The sequence below is a fragment of the Podarcis vaucheri genome (genome assembly GCF_965113315.1).
Source record: "Podarcis vaucheri genome assembly, chromosome: 5".
NCBI lineage: Eukaryota > Metazoa > Chordata > Lepidosauria > Squamata > Lacertidae > Podarcis > Podarcis vaucheri.
The window spans coordinates 69,379,671-69,396,482 of record NC_138763.1 but is presented as its reverse complement, the minus strand read 5'-3'; the positions used below and the strand labels follow the sequence as shown (position 1 = coordinate 69,396,482).

Here is a 16,812-nt window from a genome sequence, read left to right as displayed (position 1 = left end):
TTTAATTGTATTTTTTCTCAAAGTTTTTCTCATGTCTGTTTTTTTTTTTTTGAAGATGATAGCTTCTGATGGTGTGCAAGAAAGCCCCCCAGTCACAGTCAATATTGTTGTGATTGACGCAAATGATAACTCTCCAACCTTCTCCAACATATCATATAACGTCAAGATTTACACAGACATGAGGCCTGGAGAAAGCGTTATCAAGGTACATTTGTTTTTTTCAGCATGTTCTTCAGCAAAGCCTATAGTGGAACATATTAAATGTAAATAAAAAATGTTCAGGAGGAAGGATCCTGATCTTCATTGGCAGATCTACTGGTATAGGGCAGTATACAAGAGAGAGAGAGAGAGAGAGAGAGAGAGAGAGAGAGAGAGAGAGAGAGATGATGATGATAGATAGACAGATAGATATAGATAGATAGTAAAGTAAGCATGAGACGGAAATCCAGACAGTCTTTAATTTCAATCATTTCAACTTGCCTTGTGAAAGATGTGTTAGGAAGGAAAATCGGAAGAGTCAAAAATGTAAAGAATGCATTCTCATTTTTCAGTGTTAAAATAAGTAATACTCATTTTCCACAGAATCCGTAGTGGGAGGAAATATTTTCTTGCTATTGTTTCTGACAACACTGGTGGCCTCTGTAGGGGGAAAATCAGTACATAACACCTTTCAGAGGCTTGTATTGAATACTGTTTTAGACAATTGAGGACTTATTTGTTTTGGGGAGTTTGTTTTTGTTTTGGCTTTGTGAGACTTTACCTTGAGATTTGGGCTTTGTATATAGCTTTAGTGCTATTCTTCAATTCAGCTCTTGCAGAAGTTGATCCTTAATACATTTTCTCCTGAGCTGTAGATTTTTTTAATCACTGCTTACTACAATTATATATTCATGTGAGTAAAGAGATTCAGACTGGCAATTTTGTTGCATTGTAATTGGACAGCTAATTGTTTTAAGATACCAGTTCTGGTTTCTTCTTATGTGAATGTCATTATCTTCATTTACCATAGATTAGCTCTCTAATCCTGTTGATTATTTTCTTATTGCTGCCATTCAAATAAATGAAAATTAGCCATTGCTTCCAAATGAGTTTAATCCCAAAACTACCACATTTGCTTTGGGATGGCAATTAGATTGGCTAATAGGGTCGCTCTAGTTGAAGCAATATACAAATTTTCCGCCTTCAATATTCCTAGAAAAGGTGCAGAATGGGGCATGCAAAATGATGAGTTACAATGCTTGGGGCAGTTTAGGAAAATTATCAAATAAGACATGATAGAGGTGTGTATCTTATGTGTGATATGGAGAAAAATGCTAAAACTCAGGCTTCTCTAATGAAGCTGAATTGAACAGACAAAAAAGAAAGACTACTTCACACATCATGTACTTAAAAGTATGGAATTCACTGCCATGAGATGTGGTGGTGACCACCAACTTACCGTAGAAGGCTTTAAATGGCGAATAGACAAATGTGGAGAGTGAGGCTATCAGTGATGGCTGTGTTCCAGCTCCTGTATCTAAGGTACCATTGCCTCTAAATACCAGTTGTTAAAGGAGAGTGAAATTGCCCTCACCCTATTTACAGGCTTTCCATAGCATCTGACTGGCCAATGTGAGAACAGTATGCTGGACTAGATAGGCCTTTGGTTTGATCCAGCAAGGCTCTGCTTATGTTCCAATGAGAGCCAGTGTGGTATAGTGGTTAAGAGCAGTAGACTCGTAATCTGGTGAACTGGGTTCGCATCTCCGCTCCTCCACATGCAGCTGCTGGGTGACCTTGGGCTAGTCACACTTCTTTGAAGTCTCTCAGTCCCACTCACCTCACAGAGTGTTTGTTGGGAGGGGGGAGGAGAATGTTAGCCACTTTGAGACTCCTTCGGGTAGTGATAAAGCAGGATATCAAATCCAAACAAGTCGTCGTCTTCTTCTTCTTCTTCTTCTTCTTCTTCTTCTTCTTCTTCTTCTTCTTTATATGCACACATGTGTTGCAAACAGGACTCTTAAATTCTCTCTGCTTCTTTGCTACTTTATTCTGTACTACTGTTTCTTTAACTTCAGATTGCATGCTTCAGGAGCAACAGTATTAAATTTACCATCAGCCTTTTGTCAGCAGGATTCAGGAACCTGAGGGTGTGGACAGACAAAAACTTATTGTAATGATTAATAATGGCGTTATATATTAATAACTTTTCAGAGTGGAGAGCCAGTGTGGTGTTGTTGGGTTAGAGGGTTAGACTAGGCCTGTGGAGAAGCATGTGCAAATCCCCACTCTGCCATGGGTAAACCTGACCCATTTACTCTCTCTCAGTCTAACATAACTCAGTGAGGTTGTGAGGATAAAATGGGCAAGAAGGGCTGTGTGTGCTGCCTTGAGATCCTTTGAGGAAAGACAGGATATAAATGTAATATACTGCAATTAATTCACTGCAGCAACAGAACTTGGCTGGAAATGGTATTATGAAGCCATCTTACCCAATTCCGTACACATTCATTGTTGCTGTTCCACCATCGTCCCTTGCCAAAACTGATTTTGCAACATGTTTTTTAAGCATGTCAGCAATATCTGGGAAAAGCAGGAACTAACTCCCATTGATCAGCACTGGTGCAATATATGTATGCATATTTATCTATCATATGCAGCTTATTTACCACAACACAGAAGGTGATGAATAAAGCACAATGTGCCCATAGCAGTTTTTAAAATATGGCAAATTACATTTGCATATTGATTGTTTATATCAATATCAGTGTAGCCTCACATAGGGCTTACTTCTCAATAATCCCACAACTTTTTCAAGAATGTATTACTGTTTTTTAAAACTCATTTTTCTTTGAATGGTGTGCACTCCCCGTATCTACCACCTATGTTTATCTTAAATATAACAGCAAACCAAATTGCTCCCTTGACAGAAGCTATGGGCTCCCTTGATGTTGGCATGGGGAGTAACCACATGATCTGGATGACCCACAATATCAGAAGGGCATGTTCAACTTTAAAATGCATGAGTGGAACAACTTCCCCTGGAGCATATACCACAGATCAGGAGGTACCTTGGGGGTCAAGAGGACCCCAGCATGGTTAACAAGTAGACTCAAAGCAGCTATTAGAGGCGAGAAGGCTTCCTTTAAAGATGGCGGTGACAGACCAGAAAGAAGTTATTGGGGTCATAGTAGATGGCTTGATGAAAATGTCAACCTCAGTAGCACGGACGCCACTTAGAGTGTTTGTGGTAAGATTCTAGCCATGAACTTTCTGATTCATAGTTCAGTTGCTTTGCTTCTCGTTTTACATCTAGACGGTGTACAACTGAATAGTTTCCTTACCTTAATTCATTTATAAATATATACACTCTTGACTCATATAAAACATCAAGGTGATATGGAATAGTATCTACAAGTACAACAAAACATGAAATACACAAAAAGTATGTTGTGGCTTGATGCACTATGCACTTTTTATGAAGAGTCACAATTGGCCATAGAGGACATATTGGGAGTTGCCTAGCAACTACTCATGATTCTTTGCTATTCTGTCCCATTTCATGATGAATATCCCCGACTTTTGCCAGCATGAAGCCACTTATAATGTAACGATAGAGACCATAGCTTTTGCTTCAGATTAAAGGGCATGGCAGAATAGCAGCTTCTCCCCCACAACTCTGATCCCCTAGTGAGCCGACTTGCAACACCAGAATTCACTCAAAGAAGCACCTGGGAACCAGGAGGAAGGCAAGGGAGGCTTCCTGGAGTAAGGAGTCACCTGGGGATCTTCCATAGGCCAGGTAACTCAACAATACATATTTTATTACACTTTGGATTAAATGAATTTGTATCTGTATAAGGCACACATACGCAAATGCCACTGTGTATGTACCAGAGTGAACAAATCAAAAAGTGAAATCGTTTTGAGTACCCACTGTGATCTCATATCAAGCATGTACATTGTGCAACAATTGATTCATTCTGTTCATGGGGTATTTGATCTCATAAATGAGGAGAGACCAAATCATTCCCTCATCAGGATGTATCACCTTTGGAGGTTTTCATTATTAGCAGCTGAAAATTGCGGTTGACTTTTATTAGAGTACTGTCTGAGATAAAAGTCAAGGGCCACTGTGTCTTTTTAGTTGCCTCCTCTTAAACTGAAGAGGGAGAGGCCATGTGGTCAGTAAGGTGTTAAGGAGTTAAGTACCTCCTCTACAGAAATAATTTTCAGTTTTCTGAGCTGATCAGTTGTCAAGAGGTCAGAAGTGCAGATTGTTCAGCTGACTGACCCAATGGATGAGAAAGGGGTGACTTTGCCATGAGAATATTGAGGAAAGGGATTGACTTGTGAGGTGAGGTCTAACTGTGAATGAAAAGCAAAGGCTTTTGTATAAAATGCAAATACTTAGAGCTATACTGCCAGCAACAACAGTAATCTGAGAAAAAGGGTGTGTGTTCATAGCTGGCACTGAAATGAAGAGATTGCTCTGATTTTACCATTTGGTTTTGACCATGAAACTTGTCATAGGTAGGTAGGTAGAAGGGCTGGTGTCAGTGTCCTCTGTTATTGATGATGACACAGGCTGAAAGGTGGAAGGGCCATAGCTCTGTCGTAGATCATGTGCCTTGCATGCAGAAGGTGTCAGCTTCAATCCCTGGCATCTCCAGGTAAAACTGGAAGTGACTGTTCTCTGAAGCCCTAGAGAACCACCGTCAATCTGTGTAGATGATACTGAACTAGATGGACCAGTAGACTGAGTCAATGTAAGGCAGCTTCCTATGTTCCTAGGTGATTTGCCTAAGGCTATGTTCACTGAGTCCTCGGCTGAGCTGAGAATTAAACCACATGTTCTTTACTGCTTAACTATATTTCATCTCGTGTGGGACACGGGTGGCGCTGTGGGTAAAACCTCAGCGCCTAGGACTTGCCGATCATCAGGTCGGCGGTTTGAATCCCTGCGGCGGGGTGCGCTCCCATTGCTCGGTCCCAGCGCCTGCCAACCTAGCAGTTCGAAAGCACCCCCGGGTGCAAGTAGATAAATAGGGACCGCTTGCTAGCGGGAAGGTAAACGGCGTTTCCGTGTGCTGCGCTGGCTCGCCAGATGCAGCTTGTCACGCTGGCCACGTGACCTGGAAGTGTCTGCGGACAGCGCTGGCCCCCGGCCTCTTAAGTGAGATGGGCGCACAACCCTAGAGTCGGACACGACTGGCCCATACGGGCAGGGGTACCTTTACCTTTACCTATATTTCATCTCACCTCTTCCCAGCTTATAACCATCCTATACAGGTGATGACAATCTCCTTCCTTCTTTAGATTTAGCTTTCTCATTTGCCATACCATTACCTTGCTTTTTTTTTTAGCACATTTGCACATAAACTCTGCTGCCAAACCCATTAGAGTCTCCAAGGAATCTGTGTGGACCACTGGGAAAAGTGATGAAACCATCCCAGCAGTGAATGCTGGGCTCAGGGTGTGGCAGCAGACTCTTGGAGAAAAGAGCTGCATGTTCACCCCCGAAAATAGCCTATTGAATGACCTCAGGAGTGAAGGAGTATGCTGTCCCACTGTCAGAAATGCAGTAAGATTAAAGTGTTATATGTGGAATAGGGATGCAAAGGTGGAGGATTTGAAGTGGCGGTCCTGCCAGTGTAACTTCATGGCCACAGCTTCACTGCCACTGCCACTGCCACCACCCCAAGCCCTATACAGGAAGGCAGCTCTGCCCTACCACACGCATCGCTTACTTCTGAGTAAAATATATCTGGCCAGCCCTGAGAATGTACTTATAGCAATGATGACTGCAGTGAGCTTAACTATCCTGTTTTTATATTTTCAAAAGTTTGTAGTTCTGCTATCTGGATTGAATTTCAAAATATGCATTCCCATTACAGTTAGAGTATAAATCTGCTTTGGGCTTTTGGACTGCTATAAAGAGTAGTTGATTCAGGTAAGAAATTATTAATTTGATATGTGTTAAATGCCCTTGTTTTGGCAGATCTCCATTTACCTCAAATTAAAACATTCTTCAAGGACGAATGACATTTAGGATTGCAATGCTTATAACCTACCTGGCAAGATAACGCACTTGAAACCTTTAATCTAGGCTATATTCACACCATTTGTCTGAAGCACACATTAACAGAATCTGGGGAGCTATAGTTTATTAATGGTTCTACGAATTGTAGCTCTGAGATCTGCTGCTTAACAAACTACAGTTCCCAGGATTCTTTGGGGGGAACCATGGCTGTTAAAGTGGCACAAGAGTACTTTAAATGTATGGTGTGGATGTCATCCTAGTATTTAAATACTAATTCCTTTTAAACTCTTGGTGTCTTGAGTCTAGGGGCTTGATGGTGGAAGGATTTTGGATCAGATGAGATGTCCGATTTTATTGTATATGAAATTGTTTTAGGAATTTGGCTACTATCCCAAACACTGACTCCAAGCACAGAGGAACATACCTCCAAATAAACATGTAAAGGATTGGGCTTCACCTCTCTTAATTAAGAAACATACAATTTTAATTGGAGGGTTGTATATCAGTCATAATCACACAGATCTTAATATACATCCTTGGAAATTGTGCAGTTCTACTCTGTTGATTTGCCTCCTAATTGCTGTATAATCTTATAAGGACCCTTGCCTCCTTCGAGTGATAATCAGCTGCGATAGCTTCAAAAGGAAAATGGCCCAGGTCAGTCATGATTAGACTGTGAAAACAGATACTCCAATAAAAAGAAGTAGGTTAGAAAAAGAGCTCTGACCTCAGTGCGTTTGTGCAGTTAGACAATAATTCATGATGAAAGGCTCTTTCTATTTGCTAATTGAGTTGCATTACTGAGATAGTAAAACATTTAATTTGAGTGGCATATAGTTGTCTTACAAAAATGACAGTTCCTATTCCAGTATGCTATCTGGCGTGTGTATAATTTGTCAGATGCATTGGCCTTAAAGCTTTTTAAGATAAATGTTTGGAAAACATTAGGGTTGGATTAATCAATGGCATTTGCCATTTGCAGAGCTGGCTACAGGATTTTAAGGATCATTGGACAATGCACCAGTGCCCTACTTTATCTGGAAGAAGTGGTATGTGCAAACTGACTTTTCCTTTACACTTCCTCTGTCCATCTTTGGTGCTCCATGGAAAGTCAGGGTGTTGGGACTGTTGGCGTGGTGGGCCTTTTGCCTGTCTTGAAGCCACCACAGATGTTTCTCCTTTTGCCCAAATGACTACCCAGTGAGGCACATCCTCAACATCTCTCTCCATTTGTTTACATTTTGAATAACTTATTGAATTTGGACCCATTTCGTGAGTTTGTCATTTAGGATTATTTTGCACACGTGGCTTTGCTCACAGTCCCACACACGGCTTGCTGACTGATTACGGATGCAAATCTTCCTGCAAATAATAACTATAAAAATTTAACACACCACTGGCCACACAGAGCCAGCTTTACAAGCGAAGGTGAACTTTTTTCAGTTTGATTTATCTCCAAAGTGGATTTCTGAGTAAACAGCCTGTGACAAGCACCTTCTGAACCTAGTGCCCCAAGCAGTCACTGGGTCTGCTAAACTCAGCCCTGCCCGACCTCAAAACCCCAATCACTGGCTTTCCATATTTGAAATTGTTGGCTCTTTCCCATGTGCAATGGAAGAACGAGTGCACACAATCAAGGACGGAGTTCAGGGAAGAAGTAGGTGGGTTTGATTTATTCATTGATTGGTTACAGCCAATTGAATCCTGGGTTCTTCCCTTTCTCCCTCTTACCTTAACAGTAACCTTTGCAACTGCAATTTTGAAACTTGTGCGGTTCAGTGCTTTCACAGTCCTCAGGATATGGAGATAATTATTTTCTCTTTATCCATCCCCTGTGCCTGACCTCTGTCTGGAGAAGGAGTTAAAATGGATTCATTTTTCTTGAAGTGAGAATGGATCCTGAGATCCTGTGTATTATAAGTACTTCCCTGCCACCTCATATGTCCTTGGATGTATCTGATTTTCTGCCACAACTCCTCTGACTTTTCTACCCTTGTTTCACACCACCTCCTTCTTTACATCCATTTTTTTATTTTTTAAAAAATGATTCTGTTCTTAGACCAAGGTAAAGTTCTCAAACTAGGACACTACTTCTGGTTTTGCAGAGTTCGTAAACCGAATAATTTGTAAATAGGACTGTTCTTAAACCGAGGTACCACTGTTAATTATAGACATCAGGTCTATGGTCAGCATGCAGATGGGAAAAAAATGAAATGGAAGACACCAAAACAATGTCAGGTAGAATTTGCCTTTCTCTTATGTACTTACATTTTCCGAAAGCAAATCTGTGAAGGAGATATGCAATAGTCATGCTAGAAGTTATTTTCCAAGTGTGGGGAAAGAGTTGCATCTGTGTATAACGTTCATTCGGGAATTGTTTTTGTAGTGCTTAAAGATCTCTCAGTGCTTTTTTAAAAAAAAAATGCTTGTGGCTAAGGATGATTTTTTATGAATCAAAGTTAGAAATGACTAGCTGGGAGGGAATAGGCTAAAAACTGAATTATTATGCACAAATGTAGCTTTTTTTCAAGATTTGGTTATAATTACTTGATGTGACTATCTGGTGACACACCTCCATGGAACATTCAATGTCATTTCCCCAAACTTTCATATCCAGCTTTTTAAACTGTAGCTCTTGGTAAATGGATTACATTGCTGAGGCTGAGAGCAAACAAAACTCCCATATTCAGTGGGCTGGCTGAGTTTTGCTTATTAATCCAGAGGTGTCAGCTGCAGTGCCACATGGTAATTTTCATAACACTGTAGAAGTAGCTGGAATAAATTTATGTTAATTGTGTATGACTTTGGGGAAGTGGGTTTATTTGCCTGGAACACTATTTCCATGTGTGGTGGTGGTTGGAAGGCAAAGCCTTTTGGAACACGACAACTGCAGGTTTCAGTTTAGATCAGCAGGAAGTAATCACATTAGGCATTTGGGAGTCAGACCAATTTGCCTGAACTTTTAGTTCATGACAGACTGGAGTCAGAGTGTCTTATTAGCTTTTCCAAATACTGGTGGAAAACATCACTGGTTGAAAAGGGTTTTGTCCCAGTAAACTAATCCTTGTTCAAAATGATTGCAACAGATCAGAACTGGCATCCCAATAAAGCAACATGGCATTGTTAAGGCACAATGCTATGAAGGTTTCTTATAGCTTCCTATTTGCATAATGAGAATCACGTCTTTGCCTCAGCATTAACAGAACATATTTATCATTGTCAGCTTGTGAGCACTGCACATTTTAAATGGAACAAAATTGCTGCTACTGCATGAAGAAGATATACAGGAAGAGCAGGATGGATCCCTTTTTCAGTCTATTTTAGATGTTAATACCCCCATCCCAAAACACCTAAACTATGGAGTCTATCAGCCAAAACCACCTGCAATTTGAATTTCCAAAATCATAGAGTGCTGTGACAGTTCTTTGACTTTAATTCTCCCTTTCAGGCATCTTTTTGCCCCCAAAATGTTATTCAGATGACTTAGCATTTCAAAGCACCTTCATTTGTAAATTTAATTAACCTTGTTAATTTATGTATTTGTGTATTCTACCAGTTTCCCTTTTCGTGTTGTCGCACTAAAACTTGGCTGGGCTCCAAGTATGTAATTAAATGGTTAGGACTTGCATTTTGTGTGAAGCTCTTATTTATCTTTTCCCCAACCCCTTTACTGCTGATCTAGAGAAGGTTATTATAACACTTTTTAAAGCTGTCATCAACCTTTATTAGGGACATTCGTTTATGAGGTCAACAACTATGAGCAGTTTTGCAGGGAAATTTCTAAATGATTAAAGGAATATATGAATTGAGAGATTTCCTTTTCAGCAATAAAAATGAAACAAATAGTTGAGTTCAGTGCTTTAACACTCTGCGGATCTATTCAAATGGTAAAAATCTGTTCTAATGGTGCGATACAATTATGTAGTTAAGCTGTGGGATTTTTCACCACAATATGTGATGTCCATCAACTTGGATAGCTTTAAAGTAGCCAGTGTGGTGTAGTGTTTTAGAGTGCCTGTGAGACCAGGCATCAAATCACCATTCATCCATTAAGCCAACTGAGTGACTCTGAACCAGTCAACCAAACCTACCTCACAGGGTTGTTGTGTGGGGGGGGGTTACATTGTACTGCTTACATTCAGTGCACGAAGGGGCTGTGTGTCTCTCCCTTCCTGTGTTACAGTGGTGCCTCGCAAGACGAAATTAATCCGTTCCGCGAGTCTCTTCGTCTAGCGGTTTTTTCGTCTTGCGAAGCAACCCTATTAGCGGATTAGCGGATTAGCGCTACTAGCGATTTAGCGGTTATTAAAGGCTTAGCGGCTATTAAAGGATTAGTGGATTAGTGGCTAAAAGGCGCTTAGCGGCTTAGAAAAAGGGGGGGAGCGGAAAAAATCGGAACACTTGCAAGACGTTTTCGTCTTGCAAAGCAAGCCCATAGGGAAAATCGTCTTGCGAAGCAGCTCAAAACGGAAAACCCTTTCATCTAGCGGGTTTTCCGTCTTGCGAGGCATTCATCTTGCGGGGCACCACTGTATCTGCAAGGAAAAGGCGGTGGCTGCACAATGTGGGGCTCACTAAACCTTGTACACTTGGCTAGTATGTAGAAATACCTATCGGAGATCTAAGTAAATGGGATTATGTAATAGTTTTTCAAGAAGCTGGTTATGATAGGAACAAACAGACAGACAAACGTGAACTGAAGAGCCCAGTTTGGAACCAAACTCAACAAGTCGTGTCATACATACAGTCTTCTTACTCAAAGTGGGCTTAGGAGAAAGCCATCTTTATTATTTGAAAAGGAGGACTTATTGGCCAGCTTCTGTGTCAGTCATAAAGCCACCTACCCTTCTCACCAGGCCTGTGAATAATGCTAACAATCATTGTATTAGTTATGGGGCCACCTCCTTTCCCCGTGCTTTGTTGAAGGAGTGTGTGTGTGTGTGTGTTTTAAGGGGGGTGTTTTTAAAAAGTGCCTTCCAAGCACATCTGTAATTTGATAATTATACCAGTTGCTTTGAAAATGAAATAAAAAGCAGACATCCTGCATGAAGCATGAGGAGTGTTCAGAAAGAAGCCGTCAGGAATAGATTGATATGCTGTATATATGTCTCAATTCAGGAATAAAGGCAGGTGAAAGCACATCTCGCTGTCAGCAAACAGCCTTTCTATTTCCAAGTACATCAGTATGCAGCCTGATAGATCAGTATTTTTGTAGGTGTCATGTCTCTGTCTGGTTCAGAACTGAAATTAGGGAGGCTCAGAAGTGGAAGAGAAGGGTGAAACTGACTCCCTTCTGCACAATTTTAGAGATAGGTGTACAACAATAGTGGACTGTGTGGAGGGATGGAGGTTCTTGCATGACCTTCCAGCAGATGACCTCCCAGCTGTTTCTGGGAGGGGAAAGGTCAGTGTAGTGCAAATGCACCCGTGGAGCTAATTTGGCCCTCCTGCTCCTGCACCCCTCTACCCTCCCTGCTGCCTCACTCACCCCCCTGTCACTCTCACTAAGTAGCAGCAACTTTCCTGCCAGGAGGTCAGGGAAGTGTCTCAGGTCCACCACACCGGCACCCGAAGATGCTCTGGAACATCTTGGGTTAAGTGACCTGCTGCTGCTGCTGTTCATGCATTCTATAATGTAGTTTCTGCTTCATCCTATATCACAGGGTGTCCATATTTCATTCATGATTGTTTGATGCCTCACACAGAAAATAATCTCTTTATTTTGACAGCAATTGAAATTGGGTTTCCTGTCATTCAAGCAGCAACCCTAAGGGGAAACAAAAATTAAATTCTAATTTTCAATTGCAGCTCACTGCCATGGATGCCGATGAAGGTTCAAATGGGCGGATCACATATGAAATCCTGGCCGGAGATCCGGGAGACTTTGTGATCAATGATCAAACGGGCCTTATCACTATTGCTCCAGGAATTGAATTGGTGGTAGGACGTTCCTATGCCCTCACTGTCAAAGCATCTGACAGTGCTCCTCTTGCACAGAGAAGGTAATTAATATTATAATTAAATATTTTTCGCCATAGCTGAGAAATTAACCTTTCTGCACTATAATGAGTAGAAGGTGTAAAGGATCAGTCATCAAAGAAACATGAGGCCCGTGATTTGGTTTCTTTAGAAAAGGCACGTCAGTCGGTTGTTTGCTAAGCATCCTATTCAAAAGAAGCCTTTATATCTGAACTGTTGTGGCTCATTCATGAAATTAGTATATATCCGGCACACAGATATATGCACCGTAATATGTTGATTGGGCATTAGTAGTAGTAGCATTAGTAGTAGCAGTAGCATTATTATAGTAAATTCTAGTATGTTAAGTTTTCTCCATCCATATTTGTAGTTTGTGCTTGTTTAAGAAAGTGAGAATGAGAGAAAAGAGGAGAGAAAGCAAAGCAATGAAGGCAAAAGTAGTTGTCTGTTCTGTAAATTGCCAACTATCATGCAAAGGTAGTATCTCCAAATGTCCTGGAATGAAAGGATCGCTGAGCTGGAGGTAACCTTTTATCCAGATGATACAATCTTATAGTGTGCCTCAGCTCAATTTGGAGCACAAATTGCAAGCTGTGCAAACACCGGACAAGCAATGAAATACACTCCATGGAAACCTACATTTGCACTAGCAAAGTCATTCAGTTTCTAATCTCCTACTTGTTAGATCTGGGAAGCGTAGAGTAGAAAGAGACGATTTTCTCATACCAACTTGGCAGAAGCAAAACAAAACAAAGGTTGATTTTAACTCACAGAACACTTCGGGTTTGATTAGAATAGCTGAGGGGCCTTCAGCCTGATTTGCATGTCATAATTTGCAGGTGTTTCCCCACCTTATATGTGACAGCGTATGTACCTGAGGGGAGACATTACACATAACTGGGCAATGTGTGTATTTTAAGTGAGGTCAGATTCTGGAATGTGTATTACATGTTTCTGGGAATGTATATGCCAAGGTTACCACTGTGTTGGCAAAAAGATATAAATTGGCCACATCTTAGCACCACAGAAGTTCAGAAAAGCAAAGCTGGAGAAACAAATAGAGACCAGTTAAGGAAGTTTGGCCACTCAGTTGTAAGACAAATAAAAATAAAACACAACAGACTAAAACAGATACTCCTAAACCTTTCCATGTCCTATTTGGGTGACACTTCGCTTCCGCCCTTCACCTCTCCATGCAGTGCGAGAGGCAGGAGAGAGACTTTCTCTTCTCCTGGTTTGAATGTTACCTTTCATATTTAGGGAGAAGGATGGGAAGAACCAGGTGAGACAAAGAACCATTCTAAATACCATCAGGCATAGAGGTGAAATATCACCAAAATAGCCCCTAAGTGGGCAAAACCAAATTATTCACCCTATGGAGAACGTCTTCACTCCTTAATTGCAACTGTGGGGATGTTTGGTCATTAGTCCTGTATGGCATATGGGTGGAGGTAGGAGTAGGACTGTGGATGTCACCACCTTCAACAGCCACCAGAAAGGAGAGCCAAGATACGTAAGCCATTGACCTGATTGGGTGGAGAACTGCGGCACGTACAAGTATATATACATAGGCTATCCTTTCTGGTGGTCCACTGAATGTGTTAACGTTGGTGGCAGAGCCGGTGGACATAGGGAATGGGACTCACAAGTGCAGGCCCATTTCCCCGTCCATGTGTTTAGTATACAGTATTTGCTGAAAGCTACCATCTGTTCAGACCTACAGTTGCATTTAAATGTGAAGAACTCTGCATTATCATTGGAAAATTGTGGTATATAGGCTCAAAATCCACAGGCATTTAAACTTTTAACTCTTAGCTTATTTTGATGTTGTTGTTGCTGCTGTTCCCAGTCATTTAATATTGTTGCCATCACATTTTCTAATGTATCTTTGCAAATGCAAGGGTCAGAAGATTTAAATGAAAGTCATTGCCCTCCGGGTTCTATAATAAATTCATAGACTATGACAAATTCACTGAGTGTGGTACACACGTCCTTCAGGCTTTACTTTTTCCATCCTTGCGTTTATAAGACTATATTTTATCTGTTTTGTTTTTTGTTGATGCCATTTAAGAAGCAAATTTCAATATTCAGCACAGCACTCTAAGGCATTGTGTCACCCATACTATTCTTTTCTAGCCTTAAGAAAATATTCATGGTTTTCTTTAAAAACAAAACAAAAGTGTTTCCACCAAGTTGGTCAAATGAAAGGAATTTTCAAGTCACCTTTTTTCTCCCTATCACTCCAGAGATCTAAATAGCCTATTTATTTATGCATAATTAATAGCTTCTTAATCCTTTAGATCTATAGGGACGTGGATGGCGCTGTGGGTTAAACCACAGAGCCTAGGACTTGCTGATCAGAAGGTCAGCAGTTCAAATCCCCGTGACGGGGTGAGCTCCCGTTGCTTGGTCCCTGCTCCTGCCCACCTAGCAGTTTGAAAGCACGTCAAAGTGCAAGCAGATAAATAGGTACCGCTCCAGCGGGAAGGTAAACGGCGTTTCTGTGCACTGCTCTGGTTCACCAGAAGCAGCTTAGTCATGCTGGCCACATGACCTGGAAGCTGTACGCAGGCTCCCTCGGCCAATAAAGTGAGATGAGCGCCGCAACCCCAGAGTCGGTTATGACTGGACCTAATGGTCAGGGGTCCCTTTACTTTTTTAATCCTTTAGATCAGTTAGATGTTTATTCACCCCACCCAAAAGAAAAAAGGAAAGAAAAACCATGAAGTGAAATCAACTAAAGTGACCAGTATAAAAAGGAAATAATTTTTGAATATTCTTTATAATGATTATGATTAAAATTATTTTTAGCCTTCCTTTTTCCTAGTCCACGACTCAGGGTAGCTTACACAGATAAAGCAGAGCAAGCTAAAAACATAGAAAATACAATAATTAAAATGTAATTAAACACTAATCTTTCTGCCCTGTTAACACCTTGTGTCACATGCAAAGAATTGCAGGGATGTAACACAAAGGTTCAGAAGAAATGTTGAGTGCTTATTACCAAAGTGTGCAGTGTGGTGTAAAAAAAATCCAATAATAATAATCATAATAATAAAGATTTTGACTGGGTTTTGTTTGTTCCATTGTCTTTGCAGGAGCTCCATCACTACTGTTTACATTGAGGTTCTTCCTCCAAATAATCAGAGCCCACCCCGCTTTCCCCAGCAGATGTACAGTCTTGAACTTAGTGAGGCCATGAGAATTGGTGCCATTTTGCTTAATTTGCAGGTACAGAATGCTTCAATGTAAGCATTTACAGAACTCTTTCTGCTTATGGATGTGATGGTCTTGATCCTAGCTACTTTTGCTGTTTTCAGGGTCTGTTCTGGACAAATATTACTTTATAGCACAGGGGGGGGGGGCGTAGTGAATCTGTGGCCCTACAAGTGATGGTCTTCAACTCCCATCAGCCCCAGACAATGCAGCCAATGGTTAGGGTTGATGGGAGTTGTACTCCAACAATGGCTGCAGGGTCACAAGTTCTCCATCATTGCTTTATAACATGGGTTTCCCAAACTTGAGTCTCCAGTTGTTTTTGGACTATGATTCCCATCACTCCTAGCTAGCAGGACCAGTGGTCAGGAATGATGGGAATTGTAGTCCGAAAACAGCTGGAGACCCAGTTTGGGACCCTGCTCTATAGTATGGGTTTTCTGCTGCCATTTAACCCTTTCCTTATTGGTTTGCCTGCTGAGAAACCTCTGTATGTACATCTCAGACACTTCTGAGGTGCATGTTCACTTCACGTAAAGTGTTGGTTGGGCTTCTTGGATCACATTGTTGCCCATCATGGATTTGAAAGTGTCTCCTGAAACATAGCCAGTCTCCTTTGGCTCCATTTTGTAGCAGACAACAGCGATGGACTAGTGGACTTTTAGAGTAGTTTGCCCATCATTATAGATATTTTTTCATTGAGGAATCCTTGCTAAACTTCTGAAAATTCTTGCTCTAATTTGTCTTCAATGAAATTCATTCATTCAACATAGCAGCTTTTGTCATACAGATGTTTAGGATCTTCATTTGCAGCTGTTTAAAGGTGTGAAATGTTAATACGTATGCAATAGTAGATAATGTTACACAGTGTTTTTAAGCTTCCTGCTCCATAAAAGTAATACGTATGAGGTGTACATTTATAATTTTACAGAGATTTGACACCTGAAATTAAAAAATAAGTTTGGACATTTGGGGGTTGAGGAGAACCACTGTGTTCTTATTTATTTGTTGTTGTTTTTAAACAACTGTGGAACCAAAACATTTCTTTTTTATACTTAGAAATACATCCAAAGTTAAGCACTGCTCTATCCCATTGATTTAAAAGGGTGATAGTTAAGCACATGCTTAACTTCAGAACTGGATTGTGTATTATATTCTTAAATCAGATACAACTTCCTCTGCCCTGAGGAATCCCACAGTGAAGGCTCAGTTGTGCTGAAAAACAGTCCCCCAGTATCACCTGCTGAAAATGACCATCCAAATAGGACTGGAACTACTGCAAAGCAGTGCTGCCCCCCCTTCAGATAGCCTCTCCAAGAGGGTATAGTGGTTGATGGTATTGAAAGATGCTGAGAGGTCAGGGAGGATTAACAGGGACGTATTGCCCTGTCTCTCTCCCAGCAGAGGTAATTATATAAGGCAACCAGGGCTTTTTCTGTGCCAAAGACAGGCCAAAACCCTAATTGAAATGCATCTAGAAAATCAGTCTTCAATACCACCTGGATCTGTTTTATTAATGTTATTGTCTAATAATCTCTTCATTCTTTTCAAACTGATTATTGTCCAGTATAATTTTTAATACTGCATATTTTAAG

General features: G+C 40.9%; 1 protein-coding gene across 12 annotated transcripts in view; it reads left to right on the top strand.

Annotated features, from left to right (window-relative positions):
* Nucleotides 1–16,812, top strand: part of PCDH15 (protocadherin related 15) — a 659,401-nt gene that overhangs the window by 490,190 nt on the left and 152,399 nt on the right. For all 12 annotated transcript variants that reach the window (XM_082222007.1, XM_082222006.1, XM_082222001.1 and 9 more), the window contains 3 exons: nt 56–205; nt 11,831–12,024; nt 15,100–15,232. In XM_082222007.1, the coding sequence (XP_082078133.1) occupies nt 56–205; nt 11,831–12,024; nt 15,100–15,232 (477 nt within the window). The remainder of the gene's footprint in view (nt 1–55; nt 206–11,830; nt 12,025–15,099; nt 15,233–16,812) is intronic.